This window comes from Diabrotica virgifera, chromosome 1, assembly GCF_917563875.1.
Source record: "Diabrotica virgifera virgifera chromosome 1, PGI_DIABVI_V3a".
Classification (NCBI taxonomy): domain Eukaryota; kingdom Metazoa; phylum Arthropoda; class Insecta; order Coleoptera; family Chrysomelidae; genus Diabrotica; species Diabrotica virgifera.
Window position 1 is genome coordinate 316,230,932 of NC_065443.1, and position 26,560 is coordinate 316,257,491.

General features: G+C 31.9%; 2 protein-coding genes across 3 annotated transcripts; both read right to left on the bottom strand.

The window, feature by feature from the left end:
* Nucleotides 1–14,732: 14,732 nt before the first annotated feature.
* On the bottom strand, nucleotides 14,733–21,789 carry LOC126879260 (major royal jelly protein 3-like). 2 transcript variants are annotated; one of them, XM_050642334.1, is made up of 2 exons: nucleotides 21,029–21,219; nucleotides 14,733–15,574 (listed from the first exon to the last, which is right to left on the bottom strand). In XM_050642334.1, the coding sequence occupies exon 2, from the start codon at nucleotides 15,360–15,362 to the stop codon at nucleotides 14,748–14,750; it is 615 nt and encodes a 204-aa protein (XP_050498291.1). In that variant the 5' UTR covers nucleotides 15,363–15,574; nucleotides 21,029–21,219; the 3' UTR covers nucleotides 14,733–14,747. The 2 variants fall into 2 exon arrangements, with proteins under 2 accessions (XP_050498291.1, XP_050498292.1); XM_050642335.1 differs by having other exon boundaries at nucleotides 15,442–15,574; nucleotides 21,029–21,789.
* Nucleotides 19,504–20,871, bottom strand: LOC126878649 (uncharacterized). The gene has a single exon (XM_050641485.1). The coding sequence runs from the start codon at nucleotides 20,869–20,871 to the stop codon at nucleotides 19,504–19,506; it is 1,368 nt and encodes a 455-aa protein (XP_050497442.1).
* Nucleotides 21,790–26,560: the final 4,771 nt, after the last annotated feature.

The following is a 26,560-nucleotide window of genomic DNA, read 5'->3' on the forward strand; positions in this document are numbered from 1 at the left end:
ATGATAGTTTTAACACACATAAAAAAATTAAGGAATTAACTCAGAACAACAGAAAAAGAAAACCGCGAATACTAAAAGATACAAATGGGAAACTTTTTTAAGTACTAATGAAAAATTAAAGAGATTGGCAGAATACATAAATAAATTATTGTTCAAAGACAATAGAACAGAGCAGATGGAAGTCGGAAGTAGAATATGATACGGTTTTAAAAATATTAAAAGACGAAATTAAATCGGCATTAAAAACAGCAAAAATGGCAAAGCATTAGGTCCAGACCAAATCCCAGTAGAAAGCTTAAAATGCATAAATGATAAAACCTTAGACATTATCGTAGACTTGTTCAACACAGGAAACATACCAAAACAATGGTTACTCTCCACCGTTTGTACTATCCCTAAAAATACAGACGCTAAAGATTGCAGTGAGTACAAAACAATATTAATAAGTCATATTCTCAAATTATTCTTGAAAATAATACATGGCCGTATAAATGAAAAACTGGAAGAAGGAATAGATGATAGTCAGTTTGTATTCAGAAACGGGCTAGGAACCAGAGAGGCGTTATTTGTTTTTAATGTGTTAGCTTAAAGATGCATGGACATGAATGTGGATGTGCATGTTTGTTACGTTGATTTTTAGAAAGCATTTGACAAAGTAAGACATGAAAAATTAGTTCAAATTCTAAAGACAAAAAACATAGACAAAATAGGCTTACGAATAATAACAAACCTTTACTGGAATCAAAGATCACAAATTGTAATAGATAACGAACCCAGTCTAGAAATTGAAATCAGGAGAGGAGTTATGCAGGGATATAATATTATGTCTACATTACTCTTTAATGCATATTATAATGAAGCAATTTTTGAAGAAGCACTACTGTCTCAAAGTGAAGGAATAATAATTAAAGGAAGATCTATTAACAACATAAGATATGCAGATGATACCGTGATTATGGCAAGCTCTGTTGAAGAACTCCAATTACTACTAGTTTCTGTGAAGAATATGGGCTAAAAATGAATATAAAAAAGACCAAATACATGATAATAACTAAGAAAACAAACAAGCATACATTTGGGAAATGTACCGATAGAAAAGGGTTGATAAATACAAATACCTATTAACCTGGATTTCAGAGAAAAATGACCAAACAACAGAAACAAGGACCAGTATAGAAATAGCAACAAAGATCTTAGAGTGCACACTGGAGTAAAGCCTTACAAGTGTGAAATTTGTTTTAAGCAATTTAGTGAAGATGGAAATTTGAAAAAACATTTGAGAGTGCACACTGGAGAAAAACGTTACAAGTGTGACTTTTGCTTTAAGCGGTTTGCTGACGTATCTACTATGAAAACACATGTGAGAATGCACACTAGGGAGAAGCCATATAGACAAGGCGGAAACGGCGGGTTCGTTGGGAAAAATATTCCCATGAGATATTTTTGCATAATCACATTCGTGACACATCCCAGAATAAGGTTCAAGAAGTCGCCCACGTGAAAAGTGGGCCAATTTTTTTTAACATTTTTTTTTAATCAAATTGCAAAAGTCAATATTTTTGGACCGGACTAATTTTTTTTAGGTTTTTGGACCATTCTCGATAAAAAAGGTCTCTTATAATTTTTCTCTAAAGTTGATCTTTTTCGAGTTATAAGCAGTTTAAAATTTGAAAAACGCGAAAATGGCCATTTTTAAGACTTAATAACTCGGTTAAAAATTATTATTATGAAAGTCAGAAAGTGACTAAATCAAAGTTTAAAGTCGCCGCTACATGATCCTGAAGGAATCTGTGTCATTCATTTACTACTAAGCTGTTATTTTTAATTAATAACATTGAGCGGTTAGATCGTATTGACGCCGCTGTAAATGTGAGTGCGAGTAAGATGCACAATTGGACTGCTAGAATGGTTTCTCTCTCGCACTCATAATTTACAGCGGCCGCACACGTGCATGGCGCTTATTATTATTACTTAAGAATAACAGCTTAGTAATAAAATAATGACAAAAATTTCTTCAGGATCTTGTAGGGGGGGCTTTAAACTTTGATTTTGTCATATATTGACTTTCATAATAATAACTTTTAACCGAGTTATTAAGCCTTGAATATCGCCATTTTTCGTTTTTTTCAATTTTAAATTGCTTATAAGTCGAAAACGATCAACTTTAGAGAAAAATTATAAGAGACCTTTTTTGTCTAGAATGGTCCAAAAAATAAAAGAAAAAATTGTTCGGGCCAAAAATATTGATTCTTGCAATTTGATTAAAAAAAAATTGTTAAAAAAAAATTGGCCCACTTTTCACGTGGGCGACTTCTTGAACCTTATTCTGGGATATATCACGAATGTGATTATGCAAAAAAATCTCATGGGAATATTTTTCCCTTCGAACCCGCCGTTTTCGCCTTGTCTAATAGAAATGTGAAATTTGTGTTGAGCAGTTTAGTCATTCGAATAGTTTGAAAAGACATTTGACGGTACACACTGGAGAAAAGTCATAAAAGTGTGATATTTGTTCTAAGCAATTTACTCAAGATGGAGGTTTGAAAAGGCATTTAAGGATACACACTCGAGAAAGACCGTAAGAGTGTTAAATTTGTTTTAAGGAGTTTACTCTTGTAGGCAATTTGAAACAACATACTATAAAATTTCACATGGAAATAAAGCAGGAAATTTGAAAAAACATTTAGGAATATACACTGCATAAACATTAAAAAAGAAAAACAAGTGTAAATTTTATGTTATATATTTTTGTAAATTTCATTCATACTTGTATGGTTGAAGAGGTCAATAAACTATATTGTTTATTATTTATTGATGTGTTTGTATGTATATAGAGTTGCTGATGTGTCTAAAAAGACATCAGCATAAAAACAAAGATAATGATGCAGATGTACAAAAATGTGGATAAACAAATAAAATCCAAAATTAAGCAGGCAAAAGAACAATGGTTAAAATAACAATGCCCAGAAATATAAGAACACCAAAAAAGACATGATAGTTTTAACACACATAAAAAAATTACGGAATTAACTCGGAACAACAGAAAAAGAAAACCGCGAATACTAAAAGATACAAATGGGAAACTTTTTTTAAGTACTAATGAAAATTATTAAGTACATTCTCAAATTATTCTTGAAAATAATACATGGCCGTATAAATGAAAAACTGGAAGAAGGAATAGATGATAGTCAGTTTGGGTTCAGAAACGGACTAGTAACCAGAGAGGCGTTATTTGCTTTTAATGTGTTAGCTTAAAGATGCATGGACATGAATGTGGATGTGCATGTTTGTTACGTTAATTTTGAGAAAGCATTTGACAAAGTAAGACATGAAAAATTAATCCAAATTCTATAGACAAAAGGGACTTACGAATAATAAACCTTTACTGGAATCAAAGATCACAAATTGTAATAGATAACGAACCCAGTCCAGAAATTGAAATCAGGAGAGGAGTTATGCAGGGATATATTATGTCTCCATTACTCTTTAATGCATATAGTGAAGCCATTTTTGAAGAAGCACTACTGTCTGAAAGTGAAGTAATAATAATTAAAGGAAGATCTATTAACAACATAAGATATGCAGATGACACCGTGATTATGGCAAGCTCTGTTGAAGAACTCCAATTACTACTAGTTTCTGTGAAGAATATGGGCTAAAAATGAATATAAAAAAGACCAAATACATGATAATAACTAAGAAAACAAACATACAAACAAGCATACATTTGGGAAATGTACCGATAGAAAGGGTTGATAAATACAAAAGCTAGGAACCTGCATTTCAGAGAAAAATGACCAAACAACATAAACAAGGACCAGTACAGAAATAGCAAGAAATGCGTTTGTAAAAATGAAAACAATTCTCTGCAACAAAAACCTTAGCTTAGAACTGAGAGCAATATGAGAGTACATGTTTTCGATACTGCAATATGGACTTGGAAGCTAGACCTTGAAGCAAGAACACATAAATAAGCTGCAGTCATTTGAAATGTGGTGTTACAGAAGGATGATTAGAATAGTATGGACACAGAAGAAAACGAACACGGAAGTATTGTGAGAAATGGGTAAAGAATGCGAAATAATGAACACAATAAAAATAAGAAAGTTACAATATCTGGGACACGTAATGAGGGGACGGCGATATGAAATGCTAAGATTGATAATACAGGGAAAGATAAGAGGCGGAAGGAGTATAGGAAGAAGGAGAAATTTTAATTCTATTTCATAAATAGGAATTATTTCTGATTGTTTAATATTTATAATTTCATTTTGGGAATTACAATAATTTGTAATATTATTAATTATTTCCTCTAATGGATTACCTTTTAGTTCTTTAATTTTAAGAAACATTTTCATAGAAAGAATTTTTCTTCAATATTCTAAAGACATTTCACCACATTCAGCTAATAATGCATTTGTAGGAGTTGAACGCATACAACCAGTAACAATTCTTAAAGCTTTAAATTGTATGGAATCCAATTTTTTAAAAACCGTTTTGTTTCCAGGTGTTAAGATACTACCAGCGTATAGTCTAGATGTGATCTCACTAAACCTTTATAAATGGTTATTATATCCTACCAGGTTCACCATAATGCTCTCATTATATTAAGCCCTTTCCCCGATTTAACGTATCTTTTGACATATAAGCATGCGCATTAAAGCTTGTCACGCACGTAGACCTAAATTATAATATATATTATACATACCTAAACTATAATATATATTATAGTTTAGCTCTATATACTATTTAACTATAATATATATTATAGTTTAGCTCCCTGTGCGTGACAAGCTTAATAGTTGAACTAACGTATCTAGATACGTTTTACTCAACGTAACGGGCTGCTACGTTACATTCTTAAAGGTTAAGTGACAAGACTGACAACTTATTAGTTTATCACTTTCGATAAAGGCAACGCCGCCAACACCATCGTTTCGTTACATTACGTGTAAGTAGAACCACAGCCACCTTTACTTAACGCAAAGTAAAGGTGGTTGTGGCAGAACTTTAAACTCTCAAATTAACGTTCATCATTCTGCGATACGTTAATGCTAAGGCTGTATGGTACTGTGCATTTTCTTGTATCGTTTCTAATATTAGAAAGTTATATACATTTTATTGTATCGTTTCTTGTACGTACATTTGTGCCCTGTATGACACTATGCAAGTTCTTGTATATAACACTTATAAATTTAACATTTTAATGTTAACCAGAATTTTTACGTTGACTGTTTGAGGTTGATTATTTGTGTTTTGATATTTCTGCTAAAATATATGCATTAGAATTATCTTCAGTTTGATCCAAATTAAAAACTACATCTTGTATCTCTATTAAAAAATTATGCAAAATGAAAGCCAAAGTTTGAACTTTATTTGGAGCTAAATATATGGTTATTAGTAGAACAATCGTAGAACATATTTATTTTCCATTTATTTAAGTATCCATAAAATATTTATAAATAATACCTACAAAAACACGAATAAATTCATCAAGACATAAATCATGCGATCCCATTTTCAGCCGCCATTATGACATTTAGATGTAGTCTGGGCTGATTATCGGAGAATAGGTCATTTTTGGGAAAAGTTATTTACCAGCAATTTTATTGCTGAAATCGAATTATAAGATCCTATATATTAATAATATAGGTATGCAAAGTCCGCAGATAGTGTGCTACTTTTTTTATAAACAAAATGGCGCCCTAAAGTCGTGTTTTTTTTTTCAATTATTGCTCTATAACTCCGAAGATTTTAACTTTTCAACAAAAACACCCAAATAAAAATTCACTGTGATTAAATTCTGCATAGAGACGTGCTTTTCCCGATCTGCTCCGACGAAAATTTTCCTCGGAAAATGCGGATTTTCCCAACAAAATCTTTAATTTTCAAATAAAGTTTTAGATAAGTAATTATCTACAAATAATTAAATATTTTGGCGACTTAAAAGCCTTCTTGGTTTAGATTATAGTTCCAGAAGCTGGTAAATATTGAACGAATATTTTAGCAACAATTCAATTGTTAATTAATAACTTACGGTCGCAATAATAACCAAAATAATTATGATACACTGATCAAACTTTGAAATCTTATAAAGATGCGATGCCTATTTAACATTTTGTCGAGAAAATATAAATTTTTTATTTTTTTGCATAATCTTTAAATGTTTAAAAAAATAGTTATAAACAAATTAACGTTTCTCAGAAAGTTTTTATTATATTCTAATTTAAAAAAAAATGGTTAAAATGCGTATTTCAAATATCTTGAAAATGAATGCTTTAAAACTTTTTTGCAACCATTTGCAAAAAAGTTATGAAACAGCAGAGTAAACATACGATTAGTACGTTGTTTATAATTTTTTTAATTCTTTCAAAGCGTAAAAGTGAGTTTAAAGTACAAGCTAATTATTTACAAAAAATATCGATTATGAGTTTAATGGTTATATTTTAATTAAAGATTATTTTTAATAAATAAAATTATAGTATTATCATGTATTATGGATGATGCGTGTCAGTCCCTTCGAGAGAACATTTTAGCTCCGGCTCTGTATCAAGCCTACTTACGCGCTAAAAATTACAAAAAAACGTATTTTTAATCTTTGATCAAAATATAACCATTGAACTAATATTTGATATTCTTTGTGAGTAATTAGATTGTACCACAGACTCACTTTTAAGCTTTGAAACAATTAAAACAAATTATAAACAACGGAGCAATCGTATATTTACTTTGCTGTTTCATAACTTGTTTGCAAATGGTTGGAAACATCTTTTAAAAACATTCATTTTCAAGACCTTTGCAATACGCATTTTAAGTATTTTTTTAAAATTAGAATATAATAAACAATTTCTGAGAAATCTTAATTTGTTTATAACTATTTTTTTAAACATTTAAAGATTATGCAAAAAAATGGAAAATTTATATTTTGTCGACAAAATATTAAATAGACATCACACCTTTATAATCTTTCTAAGTTTGATCAATGTCTCGTGATTATTTTGGTTGTTATTGCGACTGTAAATTATTAATTAACAATTGAATTGTTGCTAAAATATTCGTTTCATTTTCACCGGCCTCTGCATTTATAATCTATACCAAGAAAGCTTTTATTTCACCAGTTATTTAATTATTGATAAATAATTACTGGCCCAAAAAATTTATTTGAAAATTCGAGATTTTGTTGGGAAAACCCACATTTTCCGAGGAAAATTTTCGTCGGAGCAAATCGGAAAAAACATGCCTCTATGTAGAATTAAATTGGGGTGAATTTTTATTTGAGTGTTTTTGGTGTAAAGTTAAAATCTTCGTAGTTATAAACCAATAATTGAAAAAAACACGATTTGGGGGCGCTATTTTGTTAATAAAAAAAATAGCACACTATCTGCGGACTTTGCATACCTATATTATTAATATCATTAATATATATATATATATATATATATATATATATATATATATATATATATATATATGACTGAAGGATGATCACAGCTGTCTAATTAATATCAAAGTCAAAGGTAAAATTCATTGGGTGTGCAGCTGGAAATGAAAGCCAAAGTGTACTCTTTTCAACGAGCTAGCAATATTTCGTTTAATTTCTTAAACATCATCAGGCCAGTTGCTACAAAGTTATTACAAACTGGTGAAATTGTGCAATTTACATAATAAGTTAAAACACTTACTTGGATGAGCTTGTTAAGCCTCGATAGAAAAAAAGTTCCATGAAGAACGCCAAAGTGAAAAAAACCAACATTGGATTTAGTGTACAGTGAAAGGCATAATAACTCACACAACCAAGTGTATTAATTTCCGTGTGTGCCGGAGTAGTCAAAATTACTTAAATTAACATTTAGGACAAACAATTTTACGAATACATATACGAAACACTTAATAATTCAACATTTTGATGTTGCCATGTTGAGAGGAGGGCGTGAAAGCAAAGTACCTCAAGGTCACAGCGGTCTGTTAGCTGTCATTATACGGAAGTGTCAGCCAGAGCTAGGCAATTTTTAGTTTAAGTACAAGTTGTATTAAATTGATAGATTTTTTGTTAAGATCAAGTAAGATCATTCTGTTGTTATTTATTAAATAAAGAATTTATAAGACAGATTACTAGCGATTGTCTTTTTTATTTTATTTATGTTTGTACTCAATGATTAAAGAAATGCATACAATTGTAATAATAATTAACTTCTTTCTACAATTTGGTAGTATACTTGTAATCACAAATAGAATGCAGAAGGGTAGACCACTTTGTAAAGAGGCATATACATATACCCACACACACACATACATATACACACATGTAATACATGTGTACACATACATATGTATATACATACATAGCTAATACCTCCACATTCCAAGGTGTCAAGTGTAATGGTAACTACAGAATCTAAAAAGCAAATTCATTGAACTAAATTATAAATATTGGTAGTTAAGGATGGCAAAATAAAGAGTGGCTATATGACAAAGGAGCACTAAATTAAAAAAAAAACAAAAAAAAAAAAAAAAAAAAAAAAAAAAAAATAATACTAAATATTATTTATGACTATATTCAACACATAATGAGAGATAAAAATCACCAATAAAGACTGACCAGAACCAACTGACATCTTGAGAGGCAACCAAAAATTGTGATATATGAAACGAAAAAGAAGTTTGTAATAAACAAGATGGTATTATTGAGAATCGTCTAATAAACTAACTTGGTTATTATTTGTGTCTAGCTTTAACAAAAAGGAATAAATTTCGCTTAGATGTTGTATATCTGATTTAGTGTTAATCACGTTGTCAGTTGTTGCAATGTGGGTCATTTCCAAAAAAAGTCTTCTTTTGTAAGATGTTTCTTTTTCAAGGATCTTGGCATCTGCAAAGTTCATTTTGTGATTGAGGGTGTGTACGTGGTTAGCTAGTGTGCATCTATCTGGATAAAGTCTACAGTCACTTTTATGTGTTATTATTCTATCTTTCAGTCGTCTAGATGTCTGGCCTATGTATTTGCCATTACAATCACTACATGGAATGCAATAAACCACATCAGAAATTTGATCTTGTGGGGTTGGATCTTTAAGTTTAGAAAAAATAGAATTTACTGTTAGAGAGGTTTTATTAGTTATTTTAATATTCTCATATGATTTAAAGATTCTTGTCAGTTTTGGTGTCAGTTCTTGTATATAAGGTAACACACAATATTGTGGAGGAGTGTGATTGTGAACAGTGTTTTGTGTGTTAGTATCTGTAGATGTGCCAACAGATGTTGAGTTGATTGGAGTGGGCTCTAATGGAGTATTGTACAACAGACTTTTGAGGAGAAGTGGTGGATAAGAATTATCAATAAAGAGATCATACAGTATTTTAAGATTTTTTTGATGGAACGATTTATCAGAAATGTTTATAACCCTATTTTTCATTTGTTTCACTAAGTTGATTTTAGTAGAGTGTTTATGATATGACATGTAATTAATGTATCTGCCAGAACTCATTGATTTTCTATACCAATCTACTGTAATGATGTTGTCGTTAGAACGAACTAATCTAGTATCTAGGAAAGGAAGAGATTGATTTTCATCTTCTACTTCGATGGTGAATTGTATGTATGGATCATAGCTGTTAAATATAAAAAGCAGGTCATCTAACATATTATTAGGTATAGCTAAGATCATATCGTCTACATATTTTTTTATAAAAAAAGGATTGAAAGGTAGTACTGGAATAATAATGTCTAGCAAGTCATCCATTACATATGCTGCAAGAATGGGGCTAATCTTTGCACCCATTGGTGTTCCAAAAGTTTGTTTATAGTATGTGTTGTCAAAAGAAAAATAGGTGTTATTGAATAAGAAAGTGATTAAATTTAAAAACATATCTTTATCTATTGTACAGTGTCTGCTGATTTCTGGCCAATGTTTGTTTATTGATCTTAAACATGCTTCAAGATAAACATTACTAAATAAAGAGATCACATCCAAACTAACTAACACGAAACCTTGAGGTAGTTGCATTCTATTGAATTTAGTGTTTATTTCAAAGGAATCTTTTACATAATAGTCATTGTTACAGTCATAGGCAGACGTGAGAATTTCTGTAATAAAACCAGCAATATTTTCAGTAGGAGCTCCTATTGACGATACTATAGGTCTAACAGCTAATAGGAGCTCTTATATTTAACAGCTATGATCCATACATACAATTCACCATCGAAGTAGAAGATGAAAATCAATCTCTTCCTTTCCTAGATACTAGATTAGTTCGTTCTAACGACAACATCATTACAGTAGATTGGTATAGAAAATCAATGAGTTCTGGCAGATACATTAATTACATGTCATATCATAAACACTCTACTAAAATCAACTTAGTGAAACAAATGAAAAATAGGGTTATAAACATTTCTGATAAATCGTTCCATCAAAAAAATCTTAAAATACTGTATGATCTCTTTATTGATAATTCTTATCCACCACTTCTCCTCAAAAGTCTGTTGTACAATACTCCATTAGAGCCCACTCCAATCAACTCAACATCTGTTGGCACATCTACAGATACTAACACACAAAACACTGTTCACAATCACACTCCTCCACAATATTGTGTGTTACCTTATATACAAGAACTGACACCAAAACTGACAAGAATCTTTAAATCATATGAGAATATTAAAATAACTAATAAAACCTCTCTAACAGTAAATTCTATTTTTTCTAAACTTAAAGATCCAACCCCACAAGATCAAATTTCTGATGTGGTTTATTGCATTCCATGTAGTGATTGTAATGGCAAATACATAGGCCAGACATCTAGACGACTGAAAGATAGAATAATAACACATAAAAGTGACTGTAGACTTTATCCAGATAGATGCACACTAGCTAACCACGTACACACCCTCAATCACAAAATGAACTTTGCAGATGCCAAGATCCTTGAAAAAGAAACATCTTACAAAAGAAGACTTTTTTTGGAAATGACCCACATTGCAACAACTGACAACGTGATTAACACTAAATCAGATATACAACATCTAAGCGAAATTTATTCCTTTTTGTTAAAGCTAGACACAAATAATAACCAAGTTAGTTTATTAGACGATTCTCAATAATACCATCTTGTTTATTACAAACTTCTTTTTCGTTTCATATATCACAATTTTTGGTTGCCTCTCAAGATGTCAGTTGGTTCTGGTCAGTCTTTATTGGTGATTTTTATCTCTCATTATGTGTTGAATATAGTCATAAATAATATTTGGTACTATTTTTTTTTTTTTTTTTTTTTTTTTTTTTTTTTTTTTTTTTTAATTTAGTGCTCCTTTGTCATATAGCCACTCTTTATTTTGCCATCCTTAACTACCAATATTTATAATTTAGTTCAATGAATTTGCTTTTTAGATTCTGTAGTTACCATTACACTTGACACCTTGGAATGTGGAGGTATTAGCTATGTATGTATATACATATGTATGTGTACACATGTATTACATGTGTGTATATGTATGTGTGTGTGTGGGTATATGTATATGCCTCTTTACAAAGTGGTCTACCCTTCTGCATTCTATTTGTGATTACAAGTATACCACCAAATTGTAGAAAGAAGTTAATTATTATTACAATTGTATGCATTTCTTTAATCATTGAGTACAAACATAAATAAAATAAAAAAGACAATCGCTAGTAATCTGTCTTATAAATTCTTTATTTAATAAATAACAACAGAATGATCTTACTTGATCTTAACAAAAAATCTATCAATTTAATACAACTTGTACTTAAACTAAAAATTGCCTAGCTCTGGCTGACACTTCCGTATAATGACAGCTAACAGACCGCTGTGACCTTGAGGTACTTTGCTTTCACGCCCTCCTCTCAACATGGCAACATCAAAATGTTGAATTATTAAGTGTTTCGTATATGTATTCGTAAAATTGTTTGTCCTAAATGTTAATTTAAGTAATTTTGACTACTCCGGCACACACGGAAATTAATACACTTGGTTGTGTGAGTTATTATGCCTTTCACTGTACACTAAATCCAATGTTGGTTTTTTTCACTTTGGCGTTCTTCATGGAACTTTTTTTCTATCGAGGCTTAACAAGCTCATCCAAGTAAGTGTTTTAACTTATTATGTAAATTGCACAATTTCACCAGTTTGTAATAACTTTGTAGCAACTGGCCTGATGATGTTTAAGAAATTAAACGAAATATTGCTAGCTCGTTGAAAAGAGTACACTTTGGCTTTCATTTCCAGCTGCACACCCAATGAATTTTACCTTTGACTTTGATATATATATATATATATATATATATATATATATATATATATATATATATATATATATATATATATATATATATATATATATATATATATATTGATGTGATCTTGATTATTGATATGAGCTAATATTTTTATATGTCATTTAATTTAATCAATGCATTAATAATAATCTAATTAATTTACCAGATCACATATCAATATGTTTTCAATCTCAGGGCTTTTTATAAAATTAATTACTTACTTACGTGGCTTCTAAGTATTTCTCAATGGTTCCTAATCGGGATAGGAAAGAAAAGAGTAAAATAATAACACATATGGGTTACAATTGTAATCAAAATATTGTTTATTTTATTTAAATGGCAATCACTGCTTAATATTTGCTATATCTTATTATTCTTAAACATAACATTTACACATGGGAATCTTATTTCCTTTTGGTTTCCAATTGACAGTTTTTATTAACATTTAACTATTATGATTTATTAGCAACAATTCTATTTAAGTTTGATGAAGCTTTTCTGATATTATTGATTATGTTTCTTCAATTTTAAATGTGGTATTTAATACGAAAAACCCATACATTCATGTCCAAACAAATGAGACTGACCTTTTTCTGGTGAACTGAGAATGTCTTCACACAAGACCCGTTTCCTGCTATCCTTGGCTGCAATCAAAACCTCGTCCTGGCTTCCAGTAATGTTCTCCTTTGAAACTAGCTCGTATAGCTCTCGTTTCCTGCTTCTGTCGTGATGCTGTGTTCTACCTTTTTCGAAACTGCAATCAGCTACCGGGAACTCTTGGCTCAAGGAGGTTCTTTTACTCTCAACCTGGCCTACCTCTCGTTTCACGATAGATACTCCACACTCACGGAACTACACCGGCTTTCTCACTCTCCGTACACTACCGTCTACTACTGGACTTCACTTCTCGACAGCTCAAAACATTCTGATCTATCTTTTTCATTCATTCCCCTACTTTCTAAATATCCCTTCCAGATTCACAAATCAAACTTCCACCACCAACTCTCATTCGCAGTATTCCTCAAAACCAATTTTTAATCTTTCTAAATATGCTTAATGGATTTCAAAAGAAAAATAGTTAATTCCCATTCTAAAATTACTTTCTACTAATTACAAAATTTAATGATCTATTATCTACTTCCACTAAGTCTTATTTAGCATCGGCTAATGATCGAACCTTCCGCGAACAACGATAATGACCTATTATCGATTTCACTTGAGTTTTATTTTAAGCGCATTGTCCCGAGTTTCGTTTAATCACTTCTTAAAATTAAATATAACAATTTGTTGTATACAGGTTGTTCTAAATTTATATGCCCGTGGTTGAGAAAATTGAAAATATTTTATATTAAATTGAATTCTGTTTATAATTATCAGAATTTAATTTTCATATCAAATAGAAATATAACAAATCCCCGCCTTGTATTCGATAAAATTTATCTGCATTTTTAAATAAATTTTCTCGAGGCAAAACCAACTCCCTGTATATTTCCTTACTTTAATCTACGTCTTATACCCCTTCTTCTTGTATTACTCTAATTAGTCCCACCTGTAGAGTAATTGTTTCCTTATTTTCAGTGTCCTCATCCTGTGTTAGAGTGTCGGCTATTATGTTGTCTTTCCCTTTTTCCCATATCAATCTTCTGTCTTTTTCCTCAGATTTTTCACATACTTTTACCGTGTATTCTGCATCCTCGTTTTCATATGCCTCCTCTTCAAATGCCACTGTTTCGATCATATCTTTTTCGCTTTCATTTGTTAGCTTTATTTTTTCTTCTCCTGAGCTCATCTCTTCTTTTGGGGAATCCCAGTTTTCTTTTGCTTTTGATACTCTCAATTTTTCTTCTTCTGGGCTCAACTCTTCTTTTGAGGAGCCACAGGTTTCATTTTCTTTTGTCTTTTTCTGACTTTTTCTCCCTTTTCTTCTTTGTCCTTGCTTCGTTGCCAAATTCATTTCCACTGTTTGTTCTTTACCTGATTCGTCCGTATTTTGTTTCTCCTGTTCCTTGTTCTGTTCTTCTTCTTTTTCTTCTGTTAGATTCATCGTATTATTTTTAAAATCTATCACTACATGTTTTTCTGCCAATTCGTCAACTCCTACTATCATGTCATGTGACATGTTTGGCATTATTACACATTGTAGTGCATACATCTTCTTACCCAGTCGTACCATTACTCGTATGCCTTCGTTTATAGTTGCCAATGTCCGTTTGTTTGCGCCCACTAAATTTACCCTAGGTATTTTGTAAATTAAATTTGTTAAGTTAACTTCTTCTATTAGTTTTCTGTTGACCAATGTTATTTCAGATCCAGTGTCTATCATAATTTTAATTGGTTTCTCGTTGATAAATCCATCCACAAATTTTAAATTAACTCCATTTTTCTTTTCGTTGTTTCTTGCCAATTTAATAAACTCCTTGGGGTTACAAAAAATTCCTGTTTGATTTTTGGTTTTTAGTGAGCGCCGTCGTGAAAAAACGCCGGTTGCTCATCGTAGTTTATATTTTCGTCATAATGTCTCTCTCCGTCATATTCATCTGTCTGGGTATTATTTACTTCTCTTCTATTTTCTCTTGGTCTGTCGGATCTGTTTCGGTTTTCTCGATATCCCTGTTCATTTTGTCTACCATTATTTCTGTTTTCTTGATTTGCGAGTGTGGTGTTTCTATTCTGGTATTCTCGATTTCTGTCCTCATTCCATTGCCTATTTCTTTGTTCATAATTTCCTCTTCCGTTGTCTCTATTTTCGTTTTCCCTTCTGGGATTAAATTCTCGTCTTGTATAGTCCCTCCTATTTTGATTTCTATCTCTGTAATCCTGTGTTTCTCGGAGCCTGTAATCTTCTCGCGACCTTCTTGATTTTCTTTCTCTTAAACGTGATTCTCTTATTTGTAGGAATTGGCATAAACTATCTATGTCTTTGTAGTTTTGCAATGTGATATGGTCTTCCAGCGTTTCCTCGAAATGTCTTGCAATCAGTTCGACTAATTGTTCCGATGAGTAATTATATTGTAAATGTTTTGCGTTATAGTAAATTTGTAATGCATATGTCCTTTCTGATATACCCATCCTATCATTGTATTTCCCATTTTGCAATTCCTTGTTAATTTCCAATTGTTGGACTTTTCCCCAGAAATAATTCAAAAACTTCTTCTTCTTCTTCTCTTCATTTGAATGGCCTTAGCTGCCAGGGCTATCCGGCCAGGATCCGTGAATATAGACTTGAATATTCAAGAGCCGTACCTGAGGTACATCTGGGCTTAAGCTCATAGCTCCTGAATCTGAAATAATTAAGAGATAGAAAAAAAAACTTTGTAATTGTTTATAAGTTCCATAACTAAAGTTCTACTATTAATGGTCTAGTTCTAGTACTACCACGCAAAACCGCACTAAGCACAAAGCACATGCATTGCAAGCAAGCATAAAGTCATAAAGTTTTTAAGCAAGCTACACACGAGTCATTGTTGATGTTAAAAACTTTTGCACTGCGATTAATGTCTTTGAGTTTAAATTTTTAAACAACACATCAGTTAATGTCGGATCACCTTCTAGTTCCCTTCTAAGCAACTGGGACTCTCTTTGGAACCTAGTACATTCCAATAAAACATGTTGTAAAGTTCCTACACTGCCACATAAACACTGGTTTGAATTCACTACCTTCAATCTAAATAAATGTACAGGAACACTACAATGTCCACTTCTCATACGACACATTTGTGTGATTATACCTCTCCCCAGGTTGGGAAATTTTGTAAACCATGCCTTTTTATATGGAACTGTAACTTGTGAGCAATAAGTAATTCCTTTTGCCTGTCCTATTTGTTGGAATCGATTTTCCCAACCGATCCATAGGCTTTCTTTATATTTAATTTGAAAATCTTTAAAGGAGGCCTTTGGTTCTTCACTAATGGGCAGCTTTCTTCCAAGATTCGCAAGATGGTCAGCTCTATCATTCCCAATAATTCCAGTGTGACTTGGAATCCATGCAAATTTAATTTCTCTATGTTGTTCATCAAATTCACATAGTTTTTGTTTTAGTTGGAGAGTTTGTGAGTCTATTGCCGCCCTGTAGCTTGATCTTGTGATTTTTTCTAGAGCACTCTTAGAATCACTACAGATGAGGCACTTTGTAAAATTATTCTGTTGGATTAACTCTAATGCTTTTTTAATGGCAAATACTTCTGCTGAGCAAATTGAATTAGCGGAGGGTAATCTTGCTGTTAACTGTGTTCTCTCGTTAAGGTATATCCCAATACCTACATTACCTTGTTTATCTTTGGATCCATCTGTGAAAATAAGTTTATATTCCGACCAGTTATTGAGGTACCATTCCATAAACTTGGTTTGGTTATTTGCTTCTTTGCCCATATTGACAGTTTCATAAGCCATAGGAGAAATCTGAATATTAAGTGGAAAGGAGTGACAAGGAAATAAGGAGCTATGTGCTACCTCATGAATTTCATGTAAAGTATTCTGGAAAGCAGCCAGTATTGGTGGGAAATATTTTCTTCTCCAAAAACTAAAGTAACCCAGAAAGACATTGTGAAATTGCTCAATTGAGGCATATATTGGGTTGTCATAGGCTACTACTTTTAAAATGAATTTAGATGCTAGCCATATTCTTCTGAGATCTAACGGTGTTTCTCCACACTCTGACAAAATTATATGAACTGGAGAAGACCTCATAAATCCCCCCACCACTCTAAGAGCTCTATACTGAACCTTATCCAATTTTGCAAGTAGAGAACGTGCACAACCTCCCAGAAAAATGGATCCATAGTCAAGATGTGATCTAATGTATGCCTTATATAGAGTGAGTAAAGTTGCAGGATGTGCTCCCCACCAAGTTCGACACAAACAACGAATAATATTGACTCCACTGGAAGCCCTCAATGCCATCTTTTCAATTTGACTTCTCCAAGAAAGGGAACTATCTAGAATAACTCCCAAATGAGAAACTTCTTGTTTCCAATCTAAACGTGTGTTATTCACTGATATTAGTAAATTCGGAATATTATTCCTATTTCTATCAAAAAAAATTGCTTGACTCTTGCTAGATGACAGACACATTCCCATATCATGAAGTTTATTAGAAATACTTTCTACTGTACCATTTAATTTTTCCACAACATCCACCCAGCTGTTGCCGGAGCAATAGAGGGCAACATCGTCTGCATACTGAGTAATTAGAATATCCTCTGGCACACAAAATGAGATTATATTGATGACAATATTAAATAGTACTGGACTCAAAGGGGAACCCTGAGGAAGGCCCACATTGGTAGTTCTTGGTCCTAGCAGATTTAAGGAAATAGGATCACGAACAGACACCAAACGATTAGTCAATAAATGTTTAACCAATTCAATAAGTAACCATGGCAAATTGAGATCTCCCAAAGCGTCCAATAATTGGATGATTGACACTTTATCATATGCAGAAGAAATGTCTAACATAACAGCAGCTGCTGGTTTCCTTTTTGAGATATTCATTGAGATTTCATTGACCAGATGAATTAAGTTTTCAGACACCCCTCTACCTTTACGAAAGCCAGTCTGGAAAAGCGATATGATCATAAAATGTTCTACATACCAATCTAACCTTATTTTTATCATGTTCTCTAAAAGTTTACTAACACACGATGATAAAACGATTGGTCTCCAGCCCGAAAGACAATTTATATTTTTATTGGGTTTGGGAATTAAACACTGTTTGTGATTTCCATTGAGTGGGGATATGCATTCCCTCCTTTAAACATAAATTGAAAAATTTTAACAGGAACTTGATTGCTGACTCTGGAAGATGTTGCAACATAGAAAATGTTATACCATCCTGGCCCGGCACAGTATCCTTTCGTTCAACCAAAACCAATGAAAGTTCGTTTGAAGTGAAGAGTTCACACTCGATAGTATTAGATTTCACTGGGTGAGACGCAATGTCCTCGAATACAGGTGGAGTCAATGAACAAAGCATTTCCTCCCCTAACGATAAATTACTAGGAGTTCTAACTGAGGCTTTAGTGAAAGCCTTATGGAAACTTCTCACTTTTCTCCACATTACTGATATTGGAGTATCAGGTGAAATTGTGGAACAAAACACAACAAATGATTTTTTCTTTTTGGATTTAAGTTCTTTTTTACAATGTGCCCTAATTTTTTTAAAATTAATGAAGTTTTCTAAAGAAGGTACCTGTTTCAACTTCTTGACTGCCTCCCTCTTTGATTTAATTAAAACTGAACACTCTCCATCCCACCAAGGTAATTGTGGTTTATGGAATCTAACACGCTTTTTCTTAGGGATGAACCTGTTTGCTGCGTCTAATATTAGGTTTTGAAAATCTGTGTAAGACTCATTAGGGATGTTGTTAATGTTAGACTCAATATATTGGTTGAATTGTTCCCAATTGGCTTTTTTCACATTAAAGATACTGAGATCTTGAAGAGGGTCATTTCCTTGGGGACTATTTCTATCCTGCCCGTAACACACTACAAAAGGAAAGTGATCACTTGCTCCTATCTCTGGAAAAACTTCCCAGAGGCAGTCCACAGCCAAACCTGGAGATGCTATAGCTACGTCAGGGACACTGTTTGAGTCAGGCGGTGAGATTCTTGTCGCCTCACCTGTATTGAGAAAACACAAGTTATCCTCCTCCAAAAGATCTGCAAGACGATTGCCGTTCGGATTGTTAGATGATGAACCCCATAAAGAATGTTGGCAATTCAAGTCACCTATGAAGAAAAACGGTTTATCACACATTTGAACCAATTCTCTAAAGATCTCCTTACGAAAACGAACATCTGGTGTCTTATACGATCCTATAATAAAAAAATTTTCAAATTTGATAATGATAGCCTGCCATTTTTCAGGCAAGTGAATATGTGAAATGTCTATCCTATCAGCTGCCAGAGACTGATGAATAAGTACAGCTATTCCACCCCATCCATCAATCCTATCATCCCTATAGCAGTAAAAATTGGGAATATACAAGTGCTGTGAAAATTTCAGATGTGTTTCATTTAGAAGAATGATATTAACATCATATTCGTTAAGAAACACCATTAGATCTTGCTTATTGTTAAAGAAACCATTAATATTCCAATGCAAAATATTAAATATCATAACTATATATATAATTTGTTACTATTATTATTATTTTTTCTTTTTAATATAAAAAATAATATATTATATTATCTGTAAGAAATAAATGAAAATTCAGTCAACACTACTTTTACTAAAATTAGATGTATTATGTGACTCATCAAAACCTGCAAATTCCATATTATTATCAGAGGTTAAATCAACGTTTTTTGAAAATACACTATCCTGAGAATGTACACGATTGCGTGTTAATGAGAGTGCAAAACTTGGGCCTTGTGATCCCGTATACTTTTGTGAATCATTTAATTTGTTTAAAATCGGTAATCTAGGTAAATTTCTGCTTAGATCCTCGTTTAATAAAGCTTTATGCGCTTCTTTGTCATAACTAATGTCTTTAAGAATTACTTTATTTTTCCTTTTAACTGGGACCACATGACTTTGACTCTGGAAATGGGGAGTGGAGGATGGGGATTTTTGAAGTGCTTGAGTAAATGCTCTGGGTGAGCTGGATAATAAAGAAGGAAAATCCCTACTTCTCCTCTGAAACATTCTCGAATTCTCTGGCTTTTCCTTAATTGGGGGAAACAGCTTGGCAGCTTCAAAAAAAGTGAGATCTTGGAAGACCATTACTTCATTTATCTTTTTCTGTCTTTCGAATTCTTTGCAAATTTTATTTGTGGCAAGGTGATCAAGATCGCAGTATAGGCATTTTGGTACAGAAACTGTGCAGCTTTGTACTGTATGTTCATCGGAACATTTCGGGCATCTTGCTTTTCCCCTGCACTGTCTTTGTGAGTGCCCAAATCTTAGGCATTTGAAGCATTGCTGTACAGGAGGGATGTATGGATCTACTGTTACCAAGTTTGAATATATGATTATTTCTTTAGGGGGAGTTCTTACGTCAAAGAGTAGTTGTACAGTTCCTGTTGGAATGTATGTAACGGTCCCACTGCTATCTAAAACTCTTCTGTTAAGTCTTCTGGCCGATATAATTTTCACGTTTTTTTGTAATTTACTGTCGTTAACTATGTTTTCCATTGAAATATTTATACTTACATCTCTAATAATACCCCTTGATGTTAGCATTTTTTGAGGTATATAAGCAAGAAATCCTTTCTCAAGGATTTCTGTGCTATTTAGTACCATATTTGCCTGTTTGGAGGTGTTAAAAATTACTCCAATTCTATTCATGCCTTTTCTACTAATTTCTTTAATTCCAGTCGTACCCATTGTATGAAATACTTTCCCAATATCCATAGGATGGATATTTCCTGCTTTTCCCTTGTCACTCTCTATCATAATAAGGAATGGGCCGAAGTCAGTGTCCTTGTATTCAACTTTTCTTCTACTAATATTTTCAATCCTAGATGATAAGTTATTAACTTCTGTTAACATGATCTGATCGTTTTGGAATTTATTTTTTAAAGCACAGAGTTCCCTTTCTATTAAATTAATGTTATTTTTATGTCTCGGGGCTAGCATGTGTATGGAATTTAAAAAATTTTGCGAGTTCAATGAAAGCAAAGCATAGATCCCGCCCCCTTTGTCAGGGGGGCCGGGAGAGTTTGTGTCCATCTCCTAAGCCAGCCTCTACTCTACTATACTACTGCTACTATGATTATATATAGGCAAAACTTACAGAAAAGTCCTTAGTATTTCTTATTCACTACTAACGTATTATCCCGTTTTAACTTTTAACTTAACTACTAAATTAATGTTCAAACACTAACTAACTATATCTACAGTATAATTACTTAATTTATAACAATTTTAACGCGATGATTTAAGATTTTTCTGACAAAACATCTAATCACCATGTTCACTTTTTTCAAAATTAATTCAAAAACTTTTGTTCAAATTGTTGCCAACTGTCAAATTCTTCTTCTTTGCAATCGAACCATAGGCTTGCTTCATATTTTAGATGATTTCTGATAGTTTCTTTTGCTGTTTCGAAATTTCCAATGTGCTGTATTTTCTTTTTCAGGCTATTTATGAACGGCACTGGGTGTAATCTTCTTACATCCCCGCCAAACCTTATCTTCACGTCATCTGTGCTATGTATAACCATTTCTCTTCTTTCTCCGACATTCTGTTGAGTATTGATTTCCGCAATCTTTCTTTCCACTTCTTCTATGTCTGCTTGAATAGCGTTTTGCAACTTGTTTTCCAAACTTTCCATTTCTTTTTTCTGGCAATTCGTTAACTCCTTCATTTTATTTTGAATTTTCATTTCTTGTTCTTTCATGTGGTCCTTCATTCTCATTTCTTGTTTTTGCATGTGATCTTTAATTTTCATTTCATACTTTTCTATGCGTTCCTCTATTTTCTTATTGTTCTCTTCTATCGCTTGTTTTGTTTCCTGTTGATTGTCATCCATTTTTTGCTCCACTTTATCCATTTTCTGTTCCATTTTTGTTGTGATTCATCCATTGCCTGTTTTGTTTCCCTTTGATTGTCTTGGATCTTATCCATTTTCTTTTGTGTTTCATCCATTTTTTGATTTGATTCATCCATTTTCTTTGATGTTGCTTCCTGATTTTTATCCATTGTTCGTTTTGCTTCATCCATTTTTTGTGACTGGATTTGCATAAGTTGTAATATCTTTTCTATTCCTGATAATTCTTGCTGTTCTGATGCCATGATTGTCGTGTCTAAAATATCTTCTTGGTCTGAATGTTCTTTTTGTTTCTTGTTGTCTTTGCTTTGGCTTCTTGTCACAGACATTTGTTTTCAAGAAATACTGTCCCCGCCAAATATGAAATTTTACTAGTATGTTACCAAGACGACTTTTTCTCACCCAAATATTATAAATTGTCAATAAATATATCAAATGTAAATATCGTAAAAATAAAATATTAAATCAGTTATGTAAAATTTGTACCTAAAGAGATCTAAAATTTTATGTTATCAAATGTAAGTATCTCACTTTTTACCACAGGCATATAAATTTTCAAATACCGGCTTTACTCTTTCTATCCTTCAAATTTGCCACTAGAAATACTTTACAATGCTTTCCACGTTGGACGACAGTTGATGTGATCTTGATTATTGATATGAGCTAATATTTTTATATGTCATTTAATTTAATCAATGCATTAATAATAATCTAATTAATTTACCAGATCACATATCAATATGTTTTCAATCTCAGGGCTTTTTATAAAATTAATTACTTACTTACGTGGCTTCTAAGTATTTCTCAATGGTTCCTAATCGGGATAGGAAAGAAAAGAGTAAAATAATAACACATATGGGTTACAATTGTAATCAAAATATTGTTTATTTTATTTAAATGGCAATCACTGCTTAATATTTGCTATATCTTATTATTCTTAAACATAACATTTACACATGGGAATCTTATTTCCTTTTGGTTTCCAATTGACAGTTTTTATTAACATTTAACTATTATGATTTATTAGCAACAATTCTATTTAAGTTTGATGAAGCTTTTCTGATATTATTGATTATGTTTCTTCAATTTTAAATGTGGTATTTAATACGAAAAACCCATACATTCATGTCCAAACAAATGAGACTGACCTTTTTCTGGTGAACTGAGAATGTCTTCACACAAGACCCGTTTCCTGCTATCCTTGGCTGCAATCAAAACCTCGTCCTGGCTTCCAGTAATGTTCTCCTTTGAAACTAGCTCGTATAGCTCTCGTTTCCTGCTTCTGTCGTGATGCTGTGTTCTACCTTTTTCGAAACTGCAATCAGCTACCGGGAACTCTTGGCTCAAGGAGGTTCTTTTACTCTCAACCTGGCCTACCTCTCGTTCCACGATAGATACTCCACACTCACGGAACTACACCGGCTTTCTCACTCTCCGTACACTACCGTCTACTACTGGACTTCACTTCTCGACAGCTCAAAACATTCTGATCTATCTTTTTCATTCATTCCCCTACTTTCTAAATATCCCTTCCAGATTCACAAATCAAACTTCCACCACCAACTCTCATTCGCAGTATTCCTCAAAACCAATTTTTAATCTTTCTAAATATGCTTAATGGATTTCAAAAGAAAAATAGTTAATTCCCATTTTAAAATTACTTTCTACTAATTACAAAATTTAATGATCTATTATCTACTTCCACTAAGTCTTATTTATCATCGGCTAATGATCGAACCTTCCGCGAACAACGATAATGACCTATTATCGATTTCACTTGAGTTTTATTTTAAGCGCATTGTCCCGAGTTTCGTTTAATCACTTCTTAAAATTAAATATAACAATTTGTTGTATACAGGTTGTTCTAAATTTATATGCCCGTGGTTGAGAAAATTGAAAATATTTTATATTAAATTGAATTCTGTTTATAATTATCAGAATTTAATTTTCATATCAAATAGAAATATAACAATATATATATATATATATATATATATATATATATATATATATATATATATATATATATATATATATATATACCGGGTGGTGAATTGGAAAGCGGGCCATAGGAAACTCAGTGTAAAATTCTAAACTGTTGAATTCCTGCTTCCCTAATTATTTTACATCAAAAGTCATAAGAAACTATTTGTAGAGAATTGAAATCTGTATTGAAAACAACTGTTAATATTGTTCTACGAACAATAATTATTCAAAATTTTGTAAAAATATAATACATTTTTCAGAGTAATACGCCAAAGTTAGGCCACACGCAATACCATAATGTGTATAAGGTTGCATTTGTTGACAATAAATTTATTATATTAACAATTTGAACTGTCAATTTTTTTATTTATTTTATCAATTACTGTTTAAAACACAATAAAGTTGATAAGATACCTTTAGTTAAGGAGAAGTATTAATAATAAAGATATCTTCTTCAGTCAATAATGTGCTCACTGTCAGTTAAATAATAACGTGTGGCCTAACATGCCCACACATACCTACTGCGGTAAATACATTATATTTTTCAAAATTTTGGAATGTGTTTAAATCGTAGAACAATTGTAACTTCTGTTTCTAATACAGATTTCAATCCTCTACAAATAACTTCTCATGACTTTTGATGTAACATAATTAGGGAAGCAGAAATTCAACAGTTTAGAATTTTACATTGAGTATCCTATGGCCCGTTTTCCGATTCACCACCCTGTATATATATATATATATATATATATATATATATATATATATATATATATATATATATATATATATATATATATATATATATATATATATATATATATATAGGATCATAATATTCAATTACAGCAATAAAATTGCTGGTAAATAAACTTTCTTTGTACTTTACTAATTAGACCAGCGTATTATAACTATTTTTTTTCAAAATTTAAAGATTATGCAAAAAAAAGAAAAATTTATATTTTGTCGATAAAATATTAAATAAGCATCTTATCTTTATAATCTTTATAAGTTTGATCAATGTATCATGATTATTTTGGTTATTATTGCGATCGTAAATTGTTAATTAACAATTGAATTATTGCTAAAATATTCATTTAATTTTCACCGGCTTCTGGAATTACAATATATACCAAGAAAGCTTTGATGTCACTAAGTTATTTAATTATTGATTAACAATTACTTACCTAAAACTTGATTTGAAAATTAGAGTCCGAGCAAAATTTTCGTCGGAGCAAATCGGGGAAAACATATCTCTATGCAGAATTTAATTGCGGTGAATTTTTATTTGGGTGTTTTTGTAGTAAAGTTAAAATCTTCTGAGTTATAGAGCAATAATTGAAAAAATACGATTTGTCGCCGCCATTTTGTTTATAAAAAAGTGGCATACTATCTGCGGACTTTGCATACCTAAATGTAAAAAATTGCTGGTAAATAACTTTTCCATGAATTCTGCTAATTAGCCCAGAGTAATGTTTTACCAGCAGATTTTACGTTTTTGCTCTCTGTGCAGAACTTGGCGTAGTTTTTGTACAAGAATCTGTGTCTGGCACAAATTCTTGTATCGTTTCTTGTATCTGTGTATGACACTATGCATTTTTTGACATATCAGAAACGATACAAGAAAATGCATAGCGTCATACAGCCTTTAGTGCTTTACGTATAGGGAGATACCCATAGATATAACAGAATAGATTAGGCCAGTTCGAAAAGTAGCGTAACGCGGAACAGTTCGGGTCGGTGGTCTATCTATCTCTACCGGCACTTAGCTTTCTCTCAGACTAGCATATGATGGCCGCCGCCTGTGTGTCACTGTCGTTCCGTTATTCCCACCTCTTGCTAGATACGCTCACACTCGCACGACTGACAAAGATAGCTAGACCACCGTACTTGATATCGGCGTTAGCCCCGGCGCAAATTGATCCTAAGCAGACACAACCTGGCACCGGCGAGTTGCGTAGACCGTTCTGCGCATCCTACTATCAGTTCATGCGTTCGCAGGTCGAGATTGGGAAGGTCTGTCGTCAACGTACAGTTTTCTGGGCCTTAGGACGGGTGACTCACCGCCATATGTATATTTTTACGTGTTTTTGTTTTGCGAGATGGAAATATCTGACATGAATATAAGCGGCGATATATTTTACACTATCTTGAATGAATAACATTTTTTTGCTCTGTTGTATCAATCAGCACTACTCTACAAGTTTTCTTTTATTTGTTTTAATATTTTATTATATAATATAGTAGGCGCAATAGTAGGTAATATAATATATCTGATTAAAACAGTGAATTTTTTACATGTTAATTATTTTTAATTTCTTGTGAAGTATCTAGTTAGTGTGGCTTTAGCCAATAAATCAAAGTTATGCGTTTACAAGAGCCATATTATTTGAAAAATAAGGAGTACCATAATGTGTCATAATTATAATCTCCTTTATACAGATCAAAAAATTGTTTATTATGTATTTCTAAATCCACACAATCATTGGAAAATGATTCATGGTAAAAAATATCTATTAATGACACTTATCGACAAAGTCGATCAATTTTAAACTTGTCATCATATATTTATTAGACTTTTGTTTATCGTTAAAAATTAAATGATGGTTGGGAATTGTATTTTTTGTGTGATTTAATATTTTATCAAAAACATAATCAGCAAAAATCTTATTTAAAACATGCGAACCGTTTTGGCAATCACAATCAATGCAGTGTTTAACTTATGCTTGTTATTATAAAGGTATGGAAAAATAGAATACTCAGTGTAAGATATCTTTTTATGCACCCGCT